The 25,436-nt window shown below is 41.3% G+C and overlaps 1 protein-coding gene across 3 annotated transcripts in view; it reads right to left on the reverse strand.

The window, feature by feature from the left end:
- The window catches only part of kdm4aa (lysine (K)-specific demethylase 4A-a), a 43,476-nt gene extending 19,203 nt beyond the window's left edge, over positions 1-24,273 (reverse strand). The window contains exons 1-15 of one of the 3 annotated variants that reach the window (XM_083911093.1): positions 24,157-24,273; positions 21,790-21,955; positions 17,937-18,112; positions 17,661-17,775; positions 15,238-15,431; positions 12,847-12,896; positions 10,530-10,633; positions 10,274-10,411; positions 8,214-8,446; positions 7,549-7,712; positions 6,740-7,131; positions 5,797-5,893; positions 5,420-5,604; positions 4,330-4,525; positions 1,508-1,584 (exon numbers count right to left, since the gene is read on the reverse strand). In XM_083911093.1, the coding sequence (XP_083767219.1) occupies positions 1,508-1,584; positions 4,330-4,525; positions 5,420-5,604; positions 5,797-5,893; positions 6,740-7,131; positions 7,549-7,712; positions 8,214-8,446; positions 10,274-10,411; positions 10,530-10,633; positions 12,847-12,896; positions 15,238-15,431; positions 17,661-17,775; positions 17,937-18,112; positions 21,790-21,927 (2,259 nt within the window). In that variant the 5' untranslated portion in view covers positions 21,928-21,955; positions 24,157-24,273. Of the gene's footprint in view, positions 1-1,507; positions 1,585-4,329; positions 4,526-5,419; positions 5,605-5,796; positions 5,897-6,739; positions 7,132-7,548; positions 7,713-8,213; positions 8,447-10,273; positions 10,412-10,529; positions 10,634-12,846; positions 12,897-15,237; positions 15,432-17,660; positions 17,776-17,936; positions 18,113-21,789; positions 21,956-24,156 lie in introns of all 3 variants that reach the window. The other 2 variants (XM_083911091.1, XM_083911092.1) reach the window with 2 other exon arrangements.
- Positions 24,274-25,436: the final 1,163 nt, after the last annotated feature.

The raw sequence follows: 25,436 nt of genomic DNA on the forward strand, positions 1-25,436 counted from the left end.
AAAGAGAAACTGACAAAATTTCATATTTCTGTATTGCAATGGTAGTATAATGAAAGAAATGGGTTGCTAGAAGCCCTTTTTGGAGACATTGACTACCATTAAAGCCAACAGGAGAAAGTTGTGTAGACAGTGCAAAGTGTAGTTTTTTTCAGTCTTAATGAAGAAATTCTAAAATTCACTGAAAAATTAACACCTTTGTCAAATATCATCATCTCAGCAAAACTACCATAATGAGAGCAAAAACATGTCTTGCAAAGCCCCAAAAGGGTGCCATAAAGGCCTGAGGGTTAACCCAGAGCTAGCATAGGTGCTGTGTGAATCCCATAGCACTGGGCTTAGGTTAAGCCTGGGTTAACAATTTCTGAGTGAAAGGTTGCCAAGTTAGCCCAGGGCTAAGATAATCCAATGTGAAAGCCCTGCATTTAAAGTTGTAATCTGTAAGTTTTTCATCTAGTTAGTTGTCTTTTAAGTTCCTATCCATCGAATAGTGAGTTTAAACAACGATGATTGATCATATGACCCACTAATGAAAGCACTTGTTGCCTTTTTGCTGAGTATTTCAATATCTGTGTCTGTGGAGACATTCCCTCTCAAGATGTAAATACACCACCATGTTAGTGACTCTGCTGACAGCTGCTGGTCTTTTGGCCCAGATCGTCACCAATTTCACCTGTAATCAGAAATCAGGAACTTCCGACTTCTGAGTCAGGCTTGTAGTAAGGGCAGAAGTGTAAAAGGAACATATGTGTGTGTATGGCTTTAAGAGATCAACATAGGGGACGGACTGGAAGTAGCGAGGTGAATTCGCTTCAATACAGTTTACAAAAGGGAACCAAACTATGCACGTGACAAGATGGAGGCTCTGAAAGAACAGGCTCACCTGCAGTTACAACTTACTGCTAAGGAGGCTGCTAGAAACAACATATCTCAATTCTAATAGAGTACAACTTAAAAGGTATAATATGTAATATATTCTAAAAACAATGTGTAAAGTCTGTATCAGCAGAGACCCTGCCCTCTGCCTAGATTTTGAATGGCCCCTTCCGTACTTGATTGGCATTGCCATGAAACAATGCATCTGATAGATCATGTTGTGGATCCTGCTCCCTTTGATTATGAGCCTCTGTCCTGGTAACCTCATAATCTTGTCCAACCTATATATGCTGTGTTACAGTATGTTCGGGGTCACACCTCTGGTCCTAACCCTAATGTGCAGGAGCTCTGATCCAGCTGTAAAATAACTCTTTTGTACTCTGAATTCTGTTTCTCTTTTGGAATTAAACCAAACTTCTTACACCATACAAATGGATATATTTACTCATTTATCAAGGCAATTGGAATTGCCACATCACTTAGTACCGCTTTTTTCCAACCCCTTTGCTCAGACCCACCCAACCATACACCAGTAAGGTTTCCTGACTGTATCTCCTGACGATTAGGACGCTATTGTGGTGATACAATCTGTCCACAGACAGACAGAGAAATCCACCCTGGAGTGTTCACTAACCTCAGTCATGGCGTTGGCTTTGCAGCGTGCACATTTCCACTCTTTGCTCACACTGGCAGGGTCCACACCGTAACAGCCTGGAATATACAAACACAAAGACACAGTGTGACACTGTGGTAGTTGTCATGGCATTATGATGGCCTATAAGCATGTGCTGCCATTCACAGGTGGTATTTGATCACTGCAGTCTGAAGCCATCAAATGCTGCTGTCTGATTCTATAGTAACACATCTGTGCTAATGATACATGAGTCATTTTGAGGAATGATAACTGAGAAAATGAGCTGTGTGTACAGTAGTGTTGCACCTTAAACCATTACTAGAAAAGGTACCGCGTTACCCAGTGGTTAGAAACAATACTATTTCAGTTTTTTTTAGTATCGATACTTATGAACTTCTGTGTGCAGCCTCTCTTTGCTTCATCACTGCCTGCAGCCAGGGCGGGTTTCATGTGACAGACATGAGTGCTCCTGCCGACCCTCCTAGACTTGTTTATAAGCAGACGCACGGAGCAAAAACGTAGCCCACAGTGTCAAGCCCACAGACACAACACAGTCTTTAAATTCTTTAAATCGATACAGACCAAGGGAGCAAACACGACCAACTTGGAATAACATCTAGATGAAAGACATGAGGACTTGTTCAAAGAGTTCAGAGAGCTGCAGATTAGAGATGGATAACATAAATATTCCCCACTGTAACGTGAAGTCAAGCGAGTGTTTATTTTGTGACGAGTGAACTTTTTTTCACCATCAGAGTTGATCGCGGCAGTCAGGGGTAAAGCTAAGTGTTTAACTGCCCGATGTGGTTCACACATCTTTGAATGCAAACAGTTCAATCTGGAGACATTAACTTTACCAGAACATGAGCTGGTGTTCACAAGTATGATGGTAAATGGTAAATGGACTTGTACTTCTATAGCGCCTTTCTAGTCATCTGACTACTCAAGGCGCTTCACAGTGTCTGTCACATTCACCCATTCACACAGACATTCACACTGATGGCAGTGGACATCTACATACCATCTAATCTGATCTAACCATTCACACCACATTTACACACCCATGCGCAGCACGGGGAGCAATTCCGGGTTCAGTGTCTTGCCCAAGGACACTTCGACATGTGGACCAGGGGGAGATGGGGATCGAACCACCAATCTCTCGAACAGAGGACGACCCACTCTTCCACCAAGCCACAGCCGCCCATGATCAACAACACCAGTTATTAATGATCTATTTTGAGGCAATCAGTACTGGTAATATAATCACAGCATGTGCATTGCTGTAAATGATGTATAATCTCATCTCATCTCATCTTCAACCGCTTGTCCGGGGTCGGGTCGCAGGGGCAGCAGCTTTTGCAGGGGACCCCAAACTTCCCTTTCCCAGGCCACATTAACCAGCTCTAAGAGCGTGATCACACTATCCTTTTGGCCGCGGCCAAAACCGGTTTTTCAGCTAAAGTCTAGTACCTTTAAGTAGTGTGAGCGCACCCGCTCCGCGCTCAACTGGGGCCAGCTGGGCCGCCACGGCCCGCTTGAAAGAGGTGGGCTTTAGCGGAGCCGTTTGCACATGTACGAGCACGAGCGTGCGCACGTGCACGCGCACGAGCCATACGGCAGTAGCGTTATGTCCGCCTGTTCGGACATGTAAATAGAAGGACGGACCATGCGCGGACATTTAACAGCAACAACAATGGTGGGGAAAGGTTCACGTTGGTGTGGTGCGGAGGTGGAGTGTTTACTGCAGATTTGGTCGGATGAAAATATTCAAAAACAGTCGACAAGACGCACAAAAACTCCGAGGTCTATGGAAAGATTTGTAAACAAAGCCACACACGCGATCAATGCGTGTGACGTGTTACGGCTTGAAGGCGTATGGACAGCAAGAAGCATTGGCCGAGGCCCTGGTAGTGTGAGTACAAACGGGGCTGGGGCGCGGGGGGGAGAGGGAGGGGGGACAAGTACCCTAAAGTCCGGGTCTCGGTCCGGGAGGATAGTGTGAGCGCGCCCTAACTGGGGGATCCCGAGGTGTTCCCAGGCCAATGTGGAGATATAATCTCTCCACCTAGTCCTGGGTCTTTCCCGAGGCCTCCTCCTAGCTGGACATGCCTGGAACACCTCCCTAGGAAGGTGCCCAGGGGGCATCCTTACTAGATGCCCGAACAACCTCAACTGGCTCCTTTCAACGCAAAGGAGCAGCGGCTCTACTCCGAATTCCTCACGGTTTGCTGAACTTCTCACCCTATCTCTAAGGGAGACTCCAGCAAACCTCCTGAGAAAACCCATTTCGGCCACTTGTACCCGCCACCTCGTTCTCTCAGTCACGACCCGGCTTTCATGACCATAGGTGAGCGTAGGAACGAAGATTGACCAGTAGATCGAGAACTTTGCCTTTCCGGCTCAGCTTTCTTTTCGTCATTTATATTAGTAGAGAATGGTCCGATTAGAGCACAGACCTCCACCAGGTCTGGGTCATTTGTTTTGAACTTAATAACATGTTAGGTAGCTAAAAAGCTCAGTAGCTTTCACAAAAATGTATTTTAATTTACAGTTTAAGTGTTTTAAATAATAAAAATAAATAATTTTAAGTTCCACATGCTGTTTATTCCATTACTTTGATGATGTTTTAGTCTCCCGCCGGTATCTTTTCAGCATTGGTATTGAGATATTTTAGACAGGTATCGTACCAAAGTCATAATTTTGGTATTGTGACAACACTATGTACAGTCTACAGGATTTGTCTAAAAACACTTTGATTATGCGCACACAGGATGTGATACATATTTGCAGCAAATAAACTCATTTCGTGTGTGTATACTGACTGGTGTGAACGCGGATGCTGCACTGAGCACAACTGATGAGGAGGCTGGTTCCATCTTCCTCTAGGTGAGGTGTGATGGGCTGCTCCTCACACTCAGAGTCCTCCTCTGTGGTGGTGGTGAAGCACATCTCTGGGATCAGAGGTTTGGTCCGCATCCGCCCACCAGCCATCATGACAGGACTGTTCACACATTCAGTCTGACAGCAGGAACAGCACGCACAAACATGGAGCTTACAACTCTGTGCACCAAATTACACCCCATTCTGAATATGGACTTTTTCATAAAGCTGCAACAACTAAACAACTCCTGGATCACTGGACAGTAATAATTGTGATTTTTAAACAAGGACTTAAATGTATTAAGGAGATCAGCAGGTGTCATGGACAAACCAACAGTTTTTTTGTGCACAAGATAAATCCTGATGTTGAATGAAGTCAAAAAGTCAGCTTCAGTGTGAGTGAGTGCTGCTCCGTCGAGTTTAATGGGCTCAGTTACCTCATATCATACCTTTATTATGAATCCCACCTACTCTAAGGGGGTACTATCTGCAGTGGATAATGAAATGGAGAAAAGTACTGGTACCAAAAAAATCAAGTCAAGACAAACCATGCAGTGGAAATGAGGCATAAGTAGATTGTCAGGTCATGGATTGGTTTGGATGTACAGCGATTTAGTATTGCACTACCATAAAAATGTCGGATTCACATCTCAGAACGGTCAAAAGTGATTCAGCAGAGGCAAATATATCCTCACTTTTGTTCCAAAAACATTGGAACCTTATATTTCCCAGAATGAAATTGGACTGCTTCTTTCTTAAGACTAACCATACTTCCTAAAGAATCACTTTCTCAAGCATCACACTTCTAGTTTGTGACGTAGGCTTTTTGTTCAAAACGTATAGTTTAAATCACAAACGGATGTAACGTAACGATGTCTTCAGGGTAATGTAATATATTAGTTATAAATTGAGCACTATTTACCATTCATTTGACATTTTCTCTCTATGACAGCTGCTGGTCTCTTTAGTGTATAGTCCATATGTTGGTATAGATCAGTAGAACACTGGTAATGTATGCTCAGTTCAGGTTACCTGCTGGTATGTGTAGAAAAGCATGCAGATGGAGCAATATGGAGGTTTGGATTCCATGAGCTGGTTGTACTCCCTCTCTTTCTTCAGGTTGGGAGGTCTGCTCTGCCACAGGTGAGCAAGAGGTTTTGCCCAGCTCTCCCCTTCCAGACCACCCTCCTCTACTGGGGGGGCCTCCTCTGGAGCCTCTGAGGGACAAACCAACACAACGGCAAAGTTTGTATACACATTTATATCAAATCACAACTGGCACAAGGATATTCACCAATGACACCTAAAGCTAATTAGATCCATTTCTAATAACTCATAATTCATATTCAACCAATATATACTGGATGGTGAGGCATCCCAGGTAAGTTGTTGCAGTTGATGTGACAGACCTTCATCACTCATGCCGTCCTTTATGAGCGGATGGTGGCCTGGGAGCTGCCCTAAATCACTCTCCATCTCTCCATCTTCAGCCACCTCTTCTGCTACCTGCTGGAGAGACACACCTACAGTTACAAAAAGCCTCCAGGCTGAACTATCTTTTTTAAAAGACCATACTGGTTGATTCTCATTTTTCCAAGCTAAAACTTGTACCAAAAAGCCATTATTTTTTAGTGTCTCGATGGAGCAAGGACTGCTTAAAACAGCTCTTGAGTTCAAGGATGTATTATCATTAGAGCTAAGAGTTGGTTGGTTAGAAAAAAAGCATGGAAAAAAACACTGTTATGGTTCATTAACATGTGCAGTACAGTATTAAAGTGAAATTCCATCATAAAATCATCCCAATTTTTCCAAGCTAAAACTTGTACCAAACAGCCATTATTTTTTAGTGTCTCAATGGAGCAAGGACTGCTTAAAACAGCTCTTGAGTTTAAGGATGTATTGTCATTAGAGCTAAGAGTTGGTTGGTTAGAAAAAAAGCATGGAAAAAAACCGCTGTTATGGTTCATTAACATGTGCAGTACAGTATTAAAGTGAAATTCCGGCATAAAATCATCCCAATTTTTCCAAGCTAAAACTTGTACCAAACAGCCATTATTTGTAAGTGTCTCAATGGAGCAATGACTGCTTAAAACAGCTCTTGAGTTTAAGGATGTATTGTCATTTGAGCTAAGAGTTGGTTGGTTAGAAAAAAAGCATGGAAAAAAACACTGTTATTGTTCATTAACATTTGCAGTACAGTATTAAAGTGAAATTCTGGCATAAAATCATCCCATGGTCTTTTTTGGCAAATTCGGTCACCAAATAAGCCATCGAGACAGTATATTAACGGAGAAATCCCGGAGAGTCGCTAACACTCTCCAGGATTTCTCCATCACATCTGTGTCCACTCACTGCTTTGCTAACATGTCGGTTGTCTTTCTCTATTTCACTGTCACTGCCCTCACTCCTCTTCTCCTCCTTGGGCGGGGCTTCTCCCTCTCCATAGTCTCCTTTGGCGTAGCTGTGAACATGCAGGACGTCAGCTGGACTCAGCGTCCTCTGAAACACTTTGTGTGCCGGGCTGCAGCTGCTGCCCAGCTGAGGCTCCTCCTCAGAGCACAGAGCCACCACCTGGCTCTCAGCAGGCTCAGGAGGACAGATGTCTGTTGCCGACACACCGTTCTTCTCTTTTTTTGACGTGCTTTGTCGGTTTGAAGTTTTCTTGGTGATGGCTTTGGACTGGGATTTAGTCTGAGGCTTTGTGTCTTTCTCCTTCTTAGGCTCCGACTTGACTTTCACTGTGTCTGAAAGTAAAATACAGTAATAATATACAATATTGCAATAAATGATACTAGATCTACTAGATTAACTTTGAAAACATTTCTTCTGACAAAACATGGTCAGATGGGTGACTAGGTGAAATACATTAATTACTAGTTACCTGAAGCAACTCAAGTATTTGGAGTATGTGCATAGCCTACAGGTTCTCCAGTTGAAGGGCAAATTCTATCTCCAAAGGATGCAGCACCAAAGCAACATTTAATTTCAAGAAAAAATGGCAATAAGGTGAAAAGAAGCCAGAGCTTTGATCAGGTAGAAAATAAAATAAAAATACTTTTCTGAGGGATTAAAGATCAGTTTCTACTCATAGGCTGAATTACTTTCTACACGAAACAAAAGGATCAAAAGCTAAAATAAGATCTCTATGAACTGTAGTGTACCTTCATCTTGCTTGAGAGGGACTTTAGACGGAGACTCCTTGCGTGACAGCTTGGCCTTCTTTGGTTCCACCTCCCCAGCTACCTTCATGGTCAGTTCAGGTCTGATGTCTTCAGAGGCTTTCATAGCTTCATGCTGTCGCTTTGTCCCAGTCTGAGGCTTTGGACTGACGGATTGGAGATATTAGTGAAGACATGCCCGACAGGACTAAGCGAAACACACAGCAAAGCAGCTATTCTGAGTGATGTTTGATTTCATCTAGAACACAAAAACGGCTAAAAGGAATGACTACACTGAATAACCATCATCACAGACCCAATCTGTAGCTTTACTAGTAGAAGCCCCTCACTGGATTGAGAGCACAATGATCAGATCAGTCGTGATTTGCATATGTTACTTATAGTCCTTCAAGTATATTTTGATGCAAATACTTTTGTACTTTTAAATGAGTAAGTTTTTGAATGCAGGACTTTTACATTTACTGCAGTAATTTTAGGTCCAATGGATGACATCATGGTCCATTAGTGATGCCTGACAGTCACGGACCACAGAGCCCACCCACATCTTGAGTGTGAAAAAGGTGGACTCATGCAGCCCCAGTCCATAGCACAGTGGAGAGGAGAGATGTGCTACAAATTTGAAACACGTAGTGAGTGGGAATCCAGACCTTTTGTCCTTCTGGACAGGAGGAGTGGGCTCCTCAGATTCAGCTTCTCTAGGAGTCTCTGTTGAAGGCTCGCTCTTGCTTCCATTCAGAAACTCAATAGCCTCTGGTGTGGGTTTGGAGTGGTCGATGGGAGCATGGTCTTTCCCTGCCTTCCACAGCTTGTAACGGTCGGGCTGAAATTTGCGTACGAACACATCCATGGAGATCTTCACCATATCCTGACGGCACGAACACTGGGGGGAACACACAAATCAGCATTTTAGGCTGGTACGGGCAAGGTATAAACTTTGGTAGTGTGGGCAGTATAAAAAAATGCTTTGAGAACAGCTGCATTTACTCTTTGGCTTGATAATATTCTCTGAGTAATTTAGATATTCTGGCTTGTATTTGAATATTTGAAGTTCCAAGAGGGCGATACTAACAATGTTAGGAGCCCCTAACCTTCCATAGAGCAACCCTTCGGTCAAGGTTTTGGGTGCAATGTCAAAATCAGAATAAGTTTACTGAACACACAGCTTCCCAGAGGATGAACCCTTTCAAATGTGGACATTCCATGAGCCTCTTTTGCTCCCACTAATAAGGACAATGATGCTTCCCAGAGATTGAGATCTTTTCTGACAATTTAGTGTTACTATAGGTTAGGCTTTAAGAACTGTATAATAACTAGCTAGGGCTAGATAAATAAATATTCCAATATCCGGATATTTGTTCTTAGGTTTTTGGTTTTCAATTTTGGTATTCGGATATTCGTAGTGTTTTTTTTTTTTCTTTTAACTCATTCCTTAAAAAAATCATGCCCCTTAATTGAACCAAAAAAAGCCGTGTTGCAGCACAGTGTTTACATTTTAACTCAGTGTGAGTCTCTACTGTGTTTTGTTGTCATTTACGGTCTCTGTTCTTTTTTCCTCTCCTCATACTCAGAGAGGGAAGAGGAAAATCTCTGGAAAATCCTTGGTAAAGTAATGTCGAAGAAACCCCCTCCAGTTACTGAACTGTGAGAGAGAGTGAAGAAGAATGGCCACAGATCAAACCAGTCATTCAAAGCTGTGGCCTCTACACTTCCTATTCATTTTTTAATCCTATAGAAGAAAACATTGTTGAAATCTTCTCCTCTGACACAGTGGTTACTGTTCTCTAATTTTGATCACCATTTTTTTTTTCTCCACAAAATAAAGGTTTTTGTTGAAGTGCCTTGTTTTTTTTAAAAAACAGCTGATATTCTATTAAATTCTGAACGATAAAAAAAACAATATTTCAGAATAAATCAAGTTTTTACCTTTTGTGCCTTAATTTCAAAATATTAACACAGTTATTCAAGAGAACCTTATGCTTGATTAACAAATCAATCCTCAAGCTACTCTCAAAGAGCCAAATTAGCTGGATGAGAATAACCAGTATTTATTTTAGCTTGATAACATGTTAGCCTGGATTGGTTGAGCCACATCTGAAGAACAGGGCCAGGAACCTAAAAAGTAACAATGCTATATACAGACCATAAAGCATATATAAAGATGGGTGGCTTAACAGCTCCCCAAAAGTGAAGCCAAAGCATCTGGAGGCAGTATGGCTCACAAGTCCTGCCACTTCCATGTTAGCAGATCACGCTGAAGTTTGTTCTGGTGTTTATTTTTCTGTATTTTTGGTTTCAAATAGTTATTTGATTCCATCAAAACGGGGTGAAACGTCATGATTAACAGCTGTGATTGACTCCCCATTGGTCAGGTGATCTGGGATCAGGGATGACGCGACCCCGCCACCAGATCTCTATATTGCACAGCCTTGCAAAATTGTAAAATGGTGGCATCTGTATCCGGGATATTTTGGCTTCACTTCTGTAGAGCCATGATGTCAATCTTCATGTACAGTCTATGCTCCGGACCAAATGATTAGACTACAAATGCGAAAGTAGCCTTATTCTTGTTATGGTGATTAAATAATGCGACATCCTGAAACACAATTCCAAGGCATGTTTGATTTTTTTTTAGTAGAGCACCACTACATCGATGCAGATGAGCCTTTGCATGATGGGATTTAGATTTGCAGATGTTTAAATGATCTACCAGTGTGGCCTGTTTGCCATAATCAATCCATCGCTGAGTGGCAAAGTTGGTTGACTCGGCACAATTGAAGCCATGGTTGAAACCAGCATGATAACCAAAAGGGAACGTCACAATGAAGTGCCCAGCCTCCTGAGTGACCTGAATATAAAAACAACGCACAATTACAAGAATGGATACACTTTTCTATTAAATCTGCCTGTCTGTGAAGTACTTTTCTGTCCTAGCATATCTATTTTTTTAGTAAATGAAAGGTCACCTTCTCAAATGGTATGCCATATTTTTTCAAAATCGAGGGTGAAATTAAAGTCATCTTGTGTCGCAGGAAGGCTTCACAGCTCTGAGCATTCCCTGGAAAGAAACCTGGAAAGGCAGGAAGTCATTCACAACATCAGTGCAGTTTGATAGGGATTATTTAATTTTGTCTAGACAGTTATGTGGTTAATGAATCAATCTCTTTATTATAGTGGAGAGCTATGATAGCGGCATGTTCTGTTAGATTACTTCTAGGGTCAGTTAGTCTGACCTGAAAACTCTCTGGGGAACATGCCAAGGCCGTATTTTTCTTTTGGCGTCTACTATCTTATTCTTTGCAGGCTTCAGACACATCTGCAGGCTTAGAAGATAATGCTCACTGTCACTACGTAACATTCTGCATTTCTTAGCTGGTGTGAATCCTTAATGTCATGTACAGTATATACATTATAGCTAGTGATGTCCTAATGAAGCTTCATGAACCAGTCCACTAGACGGAGCTCTCTGTTCAACAAAGGGTTGAAAACACAATGGCCCTCATTTATCAAACAAACGTACGGCAGAAAAACGTGCATACGACCATTTCCTGGCAAACTTCGGCATTTATCAATTTGGACGTGAGCGGGAGCTACGATCAAATCTCACTTCTGGTCTGAGATCGTTTACGCAAATTTCAGCCTGTGTATTTGCGGTGCAGTACAGCAAAATCTGGCTGAAAATAATTAACAAACCTCAGCTGTCATTAAGCATAAGCAGTCACATATTAAGAACAGATCAAAACGGATTCTTAAAACAAATAAAAAATAATTAAAATTGTGGTTGGAGCAATTGATTGTACTCATGTGCGTCTGAAGGCACCATCCATGAATGATTACGCATTCATCAAACGCAAAAACTACCACTCGATAAATGTACAGGTGATTTGTGATGCGAAGCTATCACTTTTAAACGTGGTGGCCAGGTGGCCAGTGGGGGGGGGCACACGATTATTTTATTATATTTCAAAACAGCTCAGCTCCAGCCCCCCGCGACCCCGAAGGGGACAAGCGGTTGAACATGAATGAATGAAAAGGAAAGCGCACTGCAGAGCCAAAGTCATCTCCTCGGTTAGTGGCTACCCTCGATAAATTGCATTAAATCAAACAAGGTATCAGATGATTAACATCTTGGTATGGTTCTTCTAGGTGACATAGGTTATCCTCTAACGGAATACCTAATAACCCCGCTGGCAAACCCCGCTACAGAGCAGGAGCGCAGGTTCAGCAGTGCGCACACACGCACACGGGTCACAGTGGAGCGCTGCTTCGGGTTGACTGCCTCCGTTATTCTTTTCCATACAGCGTTTTTATGGGCCCCTTTTATTCCACTCTTAAGACTGCCAAATAGCAAATCTTTATTTTGCTCCATCTCGGATGTCAGGATGCCGATCTGTGTGTCGAAAAAATTGTCTTTTCTTCCCAGCGTTTCTCCTCTCCATGTTTGACCTCAGTGGCCTAGGCCTCCGAAACAGGAATATTTAAGGGCGTAACATGTTAATGACGATCGAATTCAGCCGCCGCATTTATCAAGGCCCGCTCATTAATACGCTGAGATTGGTCAGATATGAATGTTTCATAAATCACACCTGGGTCCTTTCCTACAACCAATTCTGCGCTCAGATCTGCACCCGTTTTCACACAAGATTGATAAATGAGGGCCAATGACTCACCATTCGTTTGAGCCATTTTCTTTAAACCAAGAGTTCCATCTAGTGAACTCAACAAATACAATAATGGTTCATAAAGCCTCATTTGGACATCACTAATTATAGCCTATGAGATGTTAGCAGATCTCCTCTTGCTGTCTCAGTCCACCTTCTGGTATAAGAATCTGAACTTGCCTTAGAATTGAGGTGGCTTCACACAGTACTTTGTGTGACGCGCTTCTGTTCTCCTTGATCAAGCATAAATAAACTCCTTAAGCATAATACATACGGGACTCTGGCACTGTGTCTTCCTTTCTGGCACCACAATAAATTCTCTCTAACACAAATGACCCTCTATGGATGTGTTTGTGTTTGCAGTGAAACTGTTAAATGGGATATGTGAATATAATTGCTGCTGTGGTCTCTGAGGTACTTTCCGTATGGAGGCTCAGTAAAAGTAGTTGTGGCTTCCTCTTTAAAACCACTGAGTATGACCAGCTGGATTGAATTGTGGCATCCAGTGGTTCAAATGTGAGTGCCAGATAATTTACATAGGGGATTTAAGAATAATGTTACAAGTGCCTGTTGTAACACATTCAAATCCATATATGGAGTTCTGCAAGAACCCATCACATACCCTTGGCAAGTCGTTCCAGTCTTTTCCCATGCTCCGGTGGGACAACATACCTTAAGAGCAACAAAAGTACAAGTATATAAATATGATCAATGGCTGTATTGACAACAGAGTAAAGATATCAGCTCGTTCATGGTGGGCAAGTATTTTGGAGAATAAAGACTGTACATAATAACCACAGAGAGAATAACTCCGCTCAACTACAGTTGCAACTGATTATTTTAATTGTGGATTAATCTGTTGATCATTTTCTCCAATAGTGGATCAGTTGTTTGCTCTATAAAATGACAGAAAAAGAAAGCAAAAAATATTCACATTTAAGAAGTTGGAATCAGTAAATTTGGATTTTTCCTAAAAAACTTAATCAAAACGATCAACTATTGAAATAGCCTGTGAATGTTCTCATTCGTCCAGGTCATCGTTATCCTCAAAGCAATTTCAGTCGGCTTGATGAAGCCTCTTGGTTGAGAGGTGAAACGTCTTCCTAGACAAATAACCAGTCCAGTTGCTTTTGACTGAAATTGCTTTGAGGATAATTATTGAAATAGTTAGTGATTAATTTAATAGTTGACAACTAAATGACTAATCGACGATTCATTGCAGCTCTCCTCTCAACCATGTCATTATTCATCACAGGGTTACTGTAGTACTTTGAGGCTGGCACCTCTAATACATTCATCAACAATTATCAATAACACAAAGCAACAGATGAGTCAAATAGATTATTCTTCATGGGTTTTATCTTCCATAAAAAAGTACAGTGTATCTGAATAATATGAATAATAGGTCTGAAACCAGACTTCTTTTGTTACTATCCATCTCCTTCACATTTAGTAATCCTTTAGGTGAAAAGAAAATTGTTTTAATTTTTTTTTTTTCTCAGAAGCAACGGTGGGCCGCCGCTGCAAAATGTACAAAGCAGAAACCCTGCTGTTCATTTACAGTCAGTGCATTTCCAGGCACATCAGTAACACAATAAAGATCTTAACCTGGTAAAGGGAATAATCCGATTATTGAAGTTTCCCTCGTATACATGAAATGGGTTGAATGGGAAAATGATGGAGTAACTCGACCTTCGGTACAGAAGGTGGTGCTCTGCCAACAAAGCTGGTTGGGACATGGTTCCCCTTTGTCAAAATCCCAACTGGGGAAAATATGGCCGACTTTGGACAGAATTACCATGCTACTTTCCATTCATTTTTCCATCAAGTCCTCTCTCGGTTTAAAGGTAATGCTCTATTCTTTCTATTCTATCTGTTTTTTTCCTGTTGTGGAGCCACTACTGTGGAGTGGGGAGGGGGGAGGGGGGAGTTCTAACCCATGGAGCATGCACAGATGAGTGACCCGATAGTAATCCCGGAAAGCTGTTTACATACACGAATAAGTGTTCTCTAGGTCTGTTAACAGGGGTATGAGAACTCTGATTTTACCAGGGGTACGGTGTTTACATGGTGTTTGAGAAACCTGAGTATGTCCTTCCCGAATATAATCAGGTTTTTAAACTGCATGTAAACAGATAACTTTCTGTTTAAACTTATTATGAAGTAAATGTTGACTGCACAATGTAATGGTTACTGAATAAAGATTCCACCAAAATTTAGATTCAAGCCTCACTTTAACTATTTAACTTTGTCTGTTACCGGGTATGAACTCCCGACTTACTTTATGTTACAAAGGAAGAGGAAAGAGCTTGCGTTGCGCCTCAACTTAAAAAGGTAAGAGGCAAACAACAAAAATCTTACAGTAGCTATCATCAGGTAGCGTGAATGATGGACGGTGGAACAAAAGAAAAAGAGCCCTGCAGATGGAGGAAGGGGAGAGTGATCAGAACCGCTCTTTCTACTAAGCTAGATCACTGAGTTCAGAGTTTCTGCTTCAAATTGGGATTCTTACAGTTGTGTCGTACTTTGGAGAGTATACAGGCTGCTAGCATTAGCCATGTTGCTAATATGAAGTAACTGATGGATCCAGTGACTGGAGAGCCAGCCTGACTAGTTCTATCTACTTGTTCATGTAAAAATCAACAACCGAAAATCAGTGTCTCTGTTGTTCAGTTGGTTGTAAACAAATGCAGTGTGTCCTGTGTTGTTGGGAACTGTTGGCAAGCTGCTTGTGACAGCTGCACCAACAATAACACTGGGGAACACTACAGGCTGGAAAACTATCGGTTTCCACTTTAAGATAATAATAAAATATAAATATCTATCAGTCTTAATTGATTTTTCCCACAATCCAAGTGCTAATGCATTTATAAATATAGTACTTTTTGGGCATGTGATATATTTTTGACTATTGTATCTGCACATCACTATGTCTGCAGTGGTAAATTAGGATTGCTAAATTTTATACAAAAGCAGAGTGACCAGCAGTGAAAGGGTGTGTCAGTGACTGTACCAGGACTTAGGCTCTCCAAAGTGCAGGTAGTTGATGCTGTACAGATCCATGTCCTCTGTGTGCCATGCAAAGGCACTCTTCCACATCCCAAAATAAAGGTATGGTGTGTTGACTCCTTTGATCTTGATCCCACTCTCGTTCTCCACAGTGTCCAGAATGGTGTTGAGACGGCCGATGTTCCATTCAGCCACATCCTGTAAGAAGGGATTCAGCAGAGGCTCTAAGTAGCAGTGACACTGATACTGTAAAAATGCAACATGTGGTACAATTACTAAAGATGGCTGAATGGGAAGGTCTGTGGTAACACAATAAAGAGATCTAAGATCCAGTTGGTGGCATTATTCAATCTGTCACCACCTCTTTTAAATCTGCTTCTCTGTTTATTTAGGTTTTGACTTAAATATAGTATTGTTCCTTCTGCATGTCATAAATCTATTATCAAACTTATTCCTCACTCACACACAATTCATACCGTGCCCCGTGCTTTAGGGTGACTGTTGCACTCACACTGGTCAAACGAACTAGACTTTAGCTATGGAGCATGCTTGGGCACGGTACAAATGGTAATTGTGAGTGTGCCCTAAGTCTTCGAAGAATGATCCTAGAATACCACTCAACTGCATGGGAATCAGCCTTCTTAGCACAGTGTATGAATTATATAGTAGTATTTTGAACATTAGGCTGACCCAGTATCTGAAAACAGTAAAATATTTAGTTAATGAGCAGAATGGGTTCAGAAGAAATCGAGCCTGCATTGATCATATTCACACAATTTCAACAATAGTTGGGACAAGGATAGCAGAAAATAATAAATGATTTTTTTATATGTTTTTTTAGATTTCCAAAAGACTTTTGATTGGATAAATAGGGATCTGCTGTTTAAAACTTTTAAAAGCAGGGGTTGATGGTAAATTCTACCAAGCTCTAAAATCCCTGGTTAGTTGCTCTGTTGCTTGTGTTCAGGTAAATGATTCACAAACGTACTGGTTTAAAAACCCATTTGGTGTTAAACGATGTGATGTCCTGTCCCCTAGCTTTTTTTCTTTTTACATAAATGGCATGGCTCTTGAAATCAACAATGCTAATTAAGGTGTAAATTTAACGCACTCAACTGTGGGTATTCTGCTGTACGCAGATGCTATTGTGCTGATGGCTGAATCAGAAAATGATTTGCAGAATATATTGAATTAGTTAAAGACATGGTCTTACATATGGAGGCTGTGGATAAATAAGAGTAAAATACAGATAATTCATTTTAGAAAAAAAAGGCTTCAAGAAGTAGGACCATTTTTACTTTTTGGAACATGACATTGGACTGTGTATGCGAGTATAAATATTTGGGATTTCCTCTTGATGAGTTTATGACTTACGGAAATGGAATTGAACCCTTGGCTGGTTGCGTTAGCAGAGCTTTGGGGTCTGCTGTTAAAATATGTAAATTATATTAAAAATATGTAAAAACCTTGGGTATTCCACTTCCTCTCAATTGCACGCTGAGTTTCTCCTATTTTCAATTATGCTGCTGGGATATGGGGATTGAAAGAAAGGTCCATTTCAGATGCAGTACAAAAAACAGAGCTATACGTTGTTTCTCAGACATTCATAAATGTGGCTGCTCAGGTTGATAGGAGTTAGATTCCTGGATCAGTAAGAAGGAAATGTGAAATGATTAGGCTGTGGTGTTGCTTAATTTATATGTCACATAACAGGATCAATAAAAAGGTTTTCCTTTGGAGTAAAGTTCAGCAGAAGCCGAAATACAGCATACCTATAGAAATAATTTATCATGCAGTGTAAACACAATTAGAAAAAAGTTACTTTTTGGATTTGAAGGAAAGGGGTTAAATGACAACAAAATAAACAATAAACAAACAATAAACAAAATATATTCAAATCAAACAAAACTATGGTACTGAATCTTATGTAAAAGCAAATTTAGGGAGAAATCAGAGATCTTTGGTTGCTCAGCTAAGAACAGGAATCTTTCCTCTGGCCCTAGAAGTTTGCAGATTTAAAAACATCCCAGAGGAACAGAGACTTTGTGAACTTTGTAATTTTGGAGAGTTGGAAAGTAAATGTATTCATTTCACTTTTACTGTCCCTTTCATGATCAGCTGAGAATACCTTTTCTCAATTAAATGTTTGGTCAAAATCCTGGAATGTTTTGGAGCACTAATGATGACATGATGGAATGGTTGTGCACTTTATGTTTAGAAGCTAGCCTCCTATGTTGCAAAAGCCTGGGGGGAACGTCAGGATGTTTTTTTTGTTAGTATTACTAATGTTAAGCGTCTACTTTTGGTTCCTGGTCTTTTTTTGTTTAATAAATGTGTCTTGTAAGCCCTTGTGGGCTGGGCATATTGATTATGCATGACGGAATAATAAATTAAATCTATCTATCTATCTATTTTTCTACCACTCACTGGAGCATATAAGGATCCGCTGACATCAGCACCATAAAGGGGTGGGTTGAAGGTCAAGTTCTTCCAAAACTTCCTCTCCAGCTCGTCAAAGTCCACGTATCGGGGATTGCAGAACCTACAATGAGAAATCCAAGGATAGAGCTTGTTAGGTAATCAAAATAATAGGCTTATGGAAATAACCAACTGTACCAGATTGTCTGCATCATAATCTAATAGTCATTGCGTGAAAAACATTTCAGCTCACTGTGTTCATAATGTGACATAATGTAAACTGACTTGTCCATGTTGGAGGTCTTGCGGAAATCATGGACAGTCATTGGCTTCTTCTGGATGTTGTACTGTGTGAACAGTCCTGACTGGCCGGTCACTACCTGCTGAATGGGAGCAGGAATGACCAAGTCATCGATATCATCGTATGTCTGCCTAGGTTTCCAGCCTTTAGGTGGAATAACCTGCAAGAGAAGAACAGAACAAAAAAGTTCAAGAAGAGAAAGCAGCAGAGTAAATAACGGGACGGCTGTGGATCAGAGGTAGTGCGGGTCGTCCTCCATTCAAGAGATCGGTGGTTCAATCCCCTGCTCCTCCAGTCCGCATGTTGAAGTGTCCAAGACATGTCTGTGTGAATGGGTTAATGTGACAAGTAGTGTGAAAGTGCCTTGAGTAGTCAGAAGACTAGAAAGATGCTATATAAGTACAAGTCCTTTTACCCATTAGATTATGTTACTGTTGGACTGATAAAATAGAAGAGAATAGAATAGAATAGAAATAGAATAGAAATACTTTATGGATCCCAAGCTGGGAAATTGAAGGAGTTAGTGCTGGAGAAATGTACATTACCCTGTTTCACATTTAAAACAAGAGCGAGCAAAAATATGGCAAAGATGTAATTGGAATTCACTACTGAATTATATCAAGCAATGAGTGTCATTGAAATGTACATTATGCCAAATTTACCATGTGAACTATGAGAGTACAGGTAATTCCACTGTAATGAATGTTGATGTAGATTCATTCAGTTGAACATGAGCTAAGCTTCCCCCAATGACTGTATCTTAATACTTGGTGCTGTTGCTTCACAGTAAAAAGAATAATAAATAATCTTATTTGAAAGACCTTCACGATATGGCCCCAGTTCAGACCTGTTTCTTAGGGGCATTTAATAATAATAGTAAATAATAATAATAATACATTTTATTTGTATAGCGCTTACTCAAAGTCACTTTACATAGTAAAATAAAAACCAATACATTTAAAATAAGTACATTTAAAACAACAAGCAGGCTACAAGTGAGTACATTAAAAACAAGTAGGCTACATTGAAGAAACAAGTAAGTTAAGGTAAGAAAGATTCAAAGTAGTAAAATGACTAAAGGGCAGGAGAATTTAAAAATAAGTAGTCAAGAAATAAAAGTTAAATGACACAGTGGATTATTGGAGGTTGAAGGCAATTCTGAAGAGATGGGTTTTGATGAGTGATTTGAAGGTGTGCCGGTCTCACTGTGTGGGTAGTGAGTGGTACCCAGAACCAAAACTAAAAAGGCACAGGTCTATTTTTGTCCCTGCGGCCATCAGACATCTGAATGAGAACTAGCTGACGATGGTTTTGGTGGTGGTGTTGATGATGACAATGAATGCACTTATGCCGTGCACTTTGAGGGTAGCCACTTAACATATTAAATGCACTTTATGAGGCAGCATGGAATGATGATGGGGATGATGGCAAATTGTGTAGCTTTTACTATTTTTTTAAAATTATTTATTTATTTATGTATTGTTTTGTATGAATGTCTCTCACTGCGAGCCAAATTTACCATTTACAAATAAAGGAAGAAAGAAATCGATCAATCCATCTATCTAACTTTCATTCATCTACTACATCAATGTATCCTCAAAGCAATTTCAGTCAAAAAAAGGACTGGGTGTTTGTCTAGGAAGACGTTTCACCTCTCATCCAAGAGGCAGCTGCCGTTTTAACAAAGGTCCAGCTGGGGTAGCCACAAGCTGTGAGGGCGCCTCTCAGGTGCTTGCGTTCTTCCCCTTGAGCCTGTGAGCTAGTGGGTACGTTATCAGCTCTATGCAACTTGTGGCTACCCAAGCTGGACCTTTGTTAAAAACAACTTGTGGCTACCCCAGCTGGACCTTTGTTAAAAACGTACCCACTAGCTCACAGGCTCAAGGGGAAGAACGCAAGCACCTGAGAGGCGCCCTCACAACTTGTGGCTACCCCAGCTGGACCTTTGTTAAAACGGCAGCTGCCTCCAGAAAGAAAACCAGAGTGGTTGAGAAAGAAAAAGATAACAGGAGAAACAACATAGTCATCCCATATGTGGCTGGGGTATCGGAGAAACTCAGGAGGATTTTCAACAAACACTGCATCCCTGTGTATTTCAAACCCGGTAACACACTCAGACAGAGACTAGTACATCCGAAGGACAGAACATCACACCACCAAAAAAGCAACCTGGTTTATGCTGTCCAATGCAACGAGGAATGCAAAGATCTTTACATTGGAGAAACAAAACAACCACTGCATAAACGCATGGCCCAACACAGGAGAGCTAACTCCTCAGGCCTGGACTCCGCTGTCCACTTACACCTCAAGGAGAAAGCCCACTCCTTTGATGACAGCAATGTCCAAATCTTGGACAGAGAGGACAGATGGTTTGAAAGAGGAGTAAAAGAAGCCATATATGTAAAAGTGGAGAAACCATCGCTAAACAGAGGAGGGGGTCTGAGACACCACTTATCTCCAATTTGCAATGCTGCCCTTTCATCACTTCCCAGGAGATTCAACAATCTAACCTCAAAGGACAACTGTTCACACATGGCCCGGGTGACCCCAACGACTGTCGTTCAGACTCAATAGAGCACTAACGAAGTCGAAACCAACTGCCCACCAACGACTGTCACTCTTACGATGGGCGTGGGTACTTGGAGCACAAAAGGTGTCAGTGACATCACCGGCCTTGTGAGAGGTTAAATACCTGGATCTCCACACCAGTTAGTTGGACCGGTCCCAGCCTGGTCAGATGCGTACATGAACTGATGAAGCCTCTTGGATGAGAGGTGAAACGTCTTCCTAGACAAACAACCAGTCCAGTTGTTTTTGACTGAAATTGTTTTGAGGATAACGATGACCTGGACGAATGAGAACATTCACAGGCTACATCAATGTAGAGATTTATATTCCACTGATCCAACTACATGTATATCGATATAAAAACAATTTGTAATGTAAATAATCTATCGATAGTTACAATTTGCACATAGTTTTAAAGCACAATAGACTTTATATAGATGTATTTAAGCACTTTTAATGGTAAATAAATATTAGACTGACTCTACCTCAGCGGCTCTGAACGGTGCTGCTCATATGACATCATCACACAAATCCTCTACAACACAGGGAAACAAACAAATTGTCATATATTCACATATATTCAGTTTTTTTTTTTTTACACTACGTGAGACAACTTTTTAAAAGTATCGGTACAGATGTTGTTTGTATGTACTAATCTTTATTGTATAAATTCTGCCTTCATTTTTTGAAATTTTTTCCTGTGAAATCAAAATGGTATTGAGTATTTTCCTGGGTATCGGTATTGACTGTATGGTGACAACCCTAGTAGGTAGTACTTTCTCATTTATCTCATGTTTCTGTAATAATGATTCATGTGAGAGTAAGAGCTTAAATGTACACAACAAGAACACAAACTGTTTGTCATTTAAATATGCAGGCTAGCTACATGATTTCCATTCAGAACGGGGAAGTGAAATCAGATCAAAAGTGGCCACTGAAGACGTATGTTAACGTTACACCTAGGAAACAGCTACAGAGAGTATTGGATTTGAGTTAAGACCAAACAAATGTCTAGTACTCTCTTTCTTTTGCAGGGCTTTAGTTCACATAATGAGTTGGGCTATTTTCAACTTGAGTCCATTTTCTGTACTCTCCATCTCTAGGAACTACTTAGACAAACGCCAGGGTAAATAATGATATCTCATTTTATCATAAAACAGTAGATTATCCAAACTACAAACAGTAGACACAGGTCATTTCAGGAGAATTAATAAATGCAGTCTGTACCATTATAAGAACCCAGGAAAACACAAAAGACCTACTACTTACTTTTGCCATTCCAGCTTTGTGTGCTCCTTGTGACTCCATATAGACAATGTACCGGCTGAAGTCCTTGAACTCCTCTTTGGAGGGGGTGAACGTCATTATCCTGGAGCCCATGCTTTTGGCTGGCGTGTCTGTAGTCATCTTGAGTTTTGTTACTTGGACCACAACTCTGATTGGTGGAAAACATGGACATGATCATGAAAACATCTAGGTTACAAGTTGGACAGTTACATGTTTGACAGCATCAGGCTCCATTGAATGCACTTTTTAAAGTCTTCTAAGGGCGCACTCACACTGCCCATCCGTACCATGCCCCGTGCTTTAGGGTACTTGTCCCCCCCTCCCTCTCCCCCCGCGGGCCAGGCCCCTTTGTACTCACACTACCTGGGCCCTCGGCGGAATGCTTCTTGCCTGCCGATACTTCATCACGCCGTAACACGTCACACGCATTGATTGACGTCATCGCGATGCATCGCTTTGTTTACAAATCTTTCCATAGACCTCAGAGTTTTTGTGCGTTTTGTCCAACTGTTTTTGAATATTTTTGATCCGACCAAATCCGCAGTAAACACTCCACCTCCGCATCACACCAACATGAACCTTTCGCCGCCATTGTTTTAAATGTCCGCGCATGGTCCATCCTTCTTTTTTTCTATGTCCGAACAGGCGCACATAAAATGACGTCAGAACCGCGGTAGGCCTCGTGCCCGTACACGTGTGCACGCTCGCGCTCGTACATGTGTAAACGTGCCTTACAAAAGCCCACCTTTCCCAAACAAGTCACACTGGTCAAACGGACTAGACTTTAACCGTGAAACGTCTTGGGGCACGGTACGGATGGACAGTGTGAGTGCGCCCTCAGCCTGTGACCCAGTCTACGTCAGGTCTGTGCAGTCACTTTACAGTAACAGCCCATCTCAAGCACGCTGCTGTAGTTGTTCTCTGATCCGGGAGTAAGGGGGAAGGTAAAGAGATAAGATTTCTTGGCCAGTTATCCAATTGTTGCACCACTTTTCATTAAAACAGTCCTAAACATCACCGTTACAGCTGCAAAGCTGTTAAACTGTTCGGCAGATTTGTCAGTCTTTTCTTCTGTTTTTGAAGACAAAAGGTTGATTTCACTGCTTTTTCTCCATCCAGACCACATTAAACCAGATGCAGAAAAAAAACAGTACTTACAGCACATTTAACCAGGTCAAAAAACCACTACACTCTGACTGGTCAAACCTGAACTACTTTATATTAAAAAGCTGACTCCAGAGACACTGTTTATGAAATACATTTATGAAACCTTTATTCTGTTTCTGTCTTTTTTCATGCCAGACCACATTAGAACAGAAACCACTATACCTACACCAAGGGGTGAACGGTATAAACAGCATAGATGGTAGGACGGTAGCAATGAAATACAGCAGCGTAGGCCGACACTATTCAGCTACAGACAGGAAGGTTTATTTCTGATCAGAAGATAATTTATTGTTGACTGTCTTCAGCCACACTGTATGAAAGGTTAGCATCAGCACTAACATGTCAAGAGTTTTCAAACCAATCGTTTTACCTCTGCTGACTCTCTTACCATCACAGTTTAGCTCGTAATTCTGAACGTGACTACATAGCAGGCTGATATTTGAACAAAAATAATAATTAATTCAGTAATTAATGTTTGCTTTTTTTAATTTCGGAGAGTCCTTCAAGTACCACCATAGGGAGCTTGAGTACCACAGTTTGAGAACCAGTGGGCTAGATGCTACAAAGGACATATCTGTAACTTAAACATCCGATTTCACTGCCCTTGGTATGTGATGTGCTGTGCATTAATGTACAGGAATCTTTACGTGTAGAGTTGACTAACCGAGAAGATGTCTATCAACATCCTCTACACTCTGGCAATACGGACCTGAAGACTTGTGGGTCCACCGTGTAACTGTGATTGGATCCAATCCTAACGTATTATGATGCTCAGACTGTCATTGGGTGAATAGAACGTCTGTCACACACCGTGGCCCACTGACAGCGCTGCTCCTTCGCTAGCTAACATGCTAACGGCAAGATAGCTTGCTCTGCGTCTTAGGAATTAAAAGTGTAGTCATCAAAAACCAAAGCACTGTCATATTCAGGAGTAAACCGCTGCATACTAACTTAACAAATAACACGAGTCGTCCTGTCAAAACAGATATTAATTTCTTGACAGCAGAAGCAACCGCTTTAAGTGTGCAGCGGATTCTGAGATCTGACAGCTGCCTCCGCTCTCAGCTAAACAACTAGCAAACATGGCTTGTTGCCGATCGTCACTTTCTTGTGCCTAAACTTAAAAGTTACTCCTACTTCCCTACAAACGAATTAATTCTAAAGTGTCAAACATCAACTTACACACGCTGCAATGTAGACGAGTTTTTTTTTTTTCTTGGATCACAGGTAGTAGAGTAGAAATACAGACACCATCAGTCCGGGCGGAAAAGACAGTCCTCCATTATTCCAGTGACGCATGCCCAGTGTGTGTTTGTTTACATGAGCTCAGTGGTAGAAAAAAAAAAAAAAAGAAAAGAAAAGAAAGCGCTCAGCGGGAGGGGCTTCCGTAGTCCCCCAGCCAATTACAGCGCCCTCTCTTCATAAGCATGCCTGCATCATGTTTCCCAACATTGGCACAAAACAGCTCAAACAAATGAAGGGAACACTTCAGATCTTGATGAATGAATTATTCAAGTTGTAAAATCTTAGTGATGTTCATTGTATGATTTGTTGAGAATAAAAGTGCTGTCACACAACGGAGCAACAATATTGCTAAATCACAAAGAAAAGAGCCCAGTACCGTTATACTTGCTGTGTGTTTGTTTTTGTGAAACAATAATAATAATAACTTTGAATATTATCAGAATTAAATTATCAGTCTGTGATGTAAATAACAAAATGCAGACAATAAAGGCTTCTAACCATTTCATTCTAAAAGTGTCTCTATTTTAATTGAGAATCGTTTTTATATAAATTACACAAAAGGTAAAGAAAATATGAGATGTTTTACATATTTCGGCCAAACTGACCGCACATCACTTCACTTCGGTTTCATTGTTACATTTTTCATGCGGTTTGCTGCTTTCATTTTCTCTCTTGTCTCTAACTTTGTTAGCAGTCTCCAGCTGTGCCTCTTTGTGAATTTACTTGTAAGTCAATTATTATATAGCTGTATTATATTGCCTGGTTGGCACCATGGGCAAACAAAAACAGGAGTTCCCCTACGTGAAACAGCGAGCGGAACAGTTCGGTGCTGAAATAATGCGACTCTGTGTCGCAGGGAAAGACTGTCTGCATCCTGAGAACCTTGCACACTGGTGTGGGCACCTTTAGTGGGGCGAAGGCAACACCAGAAACTGTGATGTGCTATAACAACACCAAGTACCACGAGGACAACCCGGACAAGATGCGAAAGGGGTAGGCTACTCTGTCGAAGGCGGTACAGAAGACGGCCGGACAGTGGCGGTCTTTTATAACATCCCTCTCGACCTGGCTGGGATAAATGCCCGCATCTTATTCAAGGAGCACCAGCAGCAGGAGAGCTCGGGGAAAGCGGCCGCGGCAGTCGGCACAAAATGGGCAGCAGCGGAAGCAAACACCACAGCAGCAGCAGCAGACACAAACACGGAGGCAGGGCCGGT

The sequence above is a fragment of the Echiichthys vipera genome (genome assembly GCF_963691815.1).
Source record: "Echiichthys vipera genome assembly, chromosome: 3".
NCBI lineage: Eukaryota > Metazoa > Chordata > Actinopteri > Perciformes > Trachinidae > Echiichthys > Echiichthys vipera.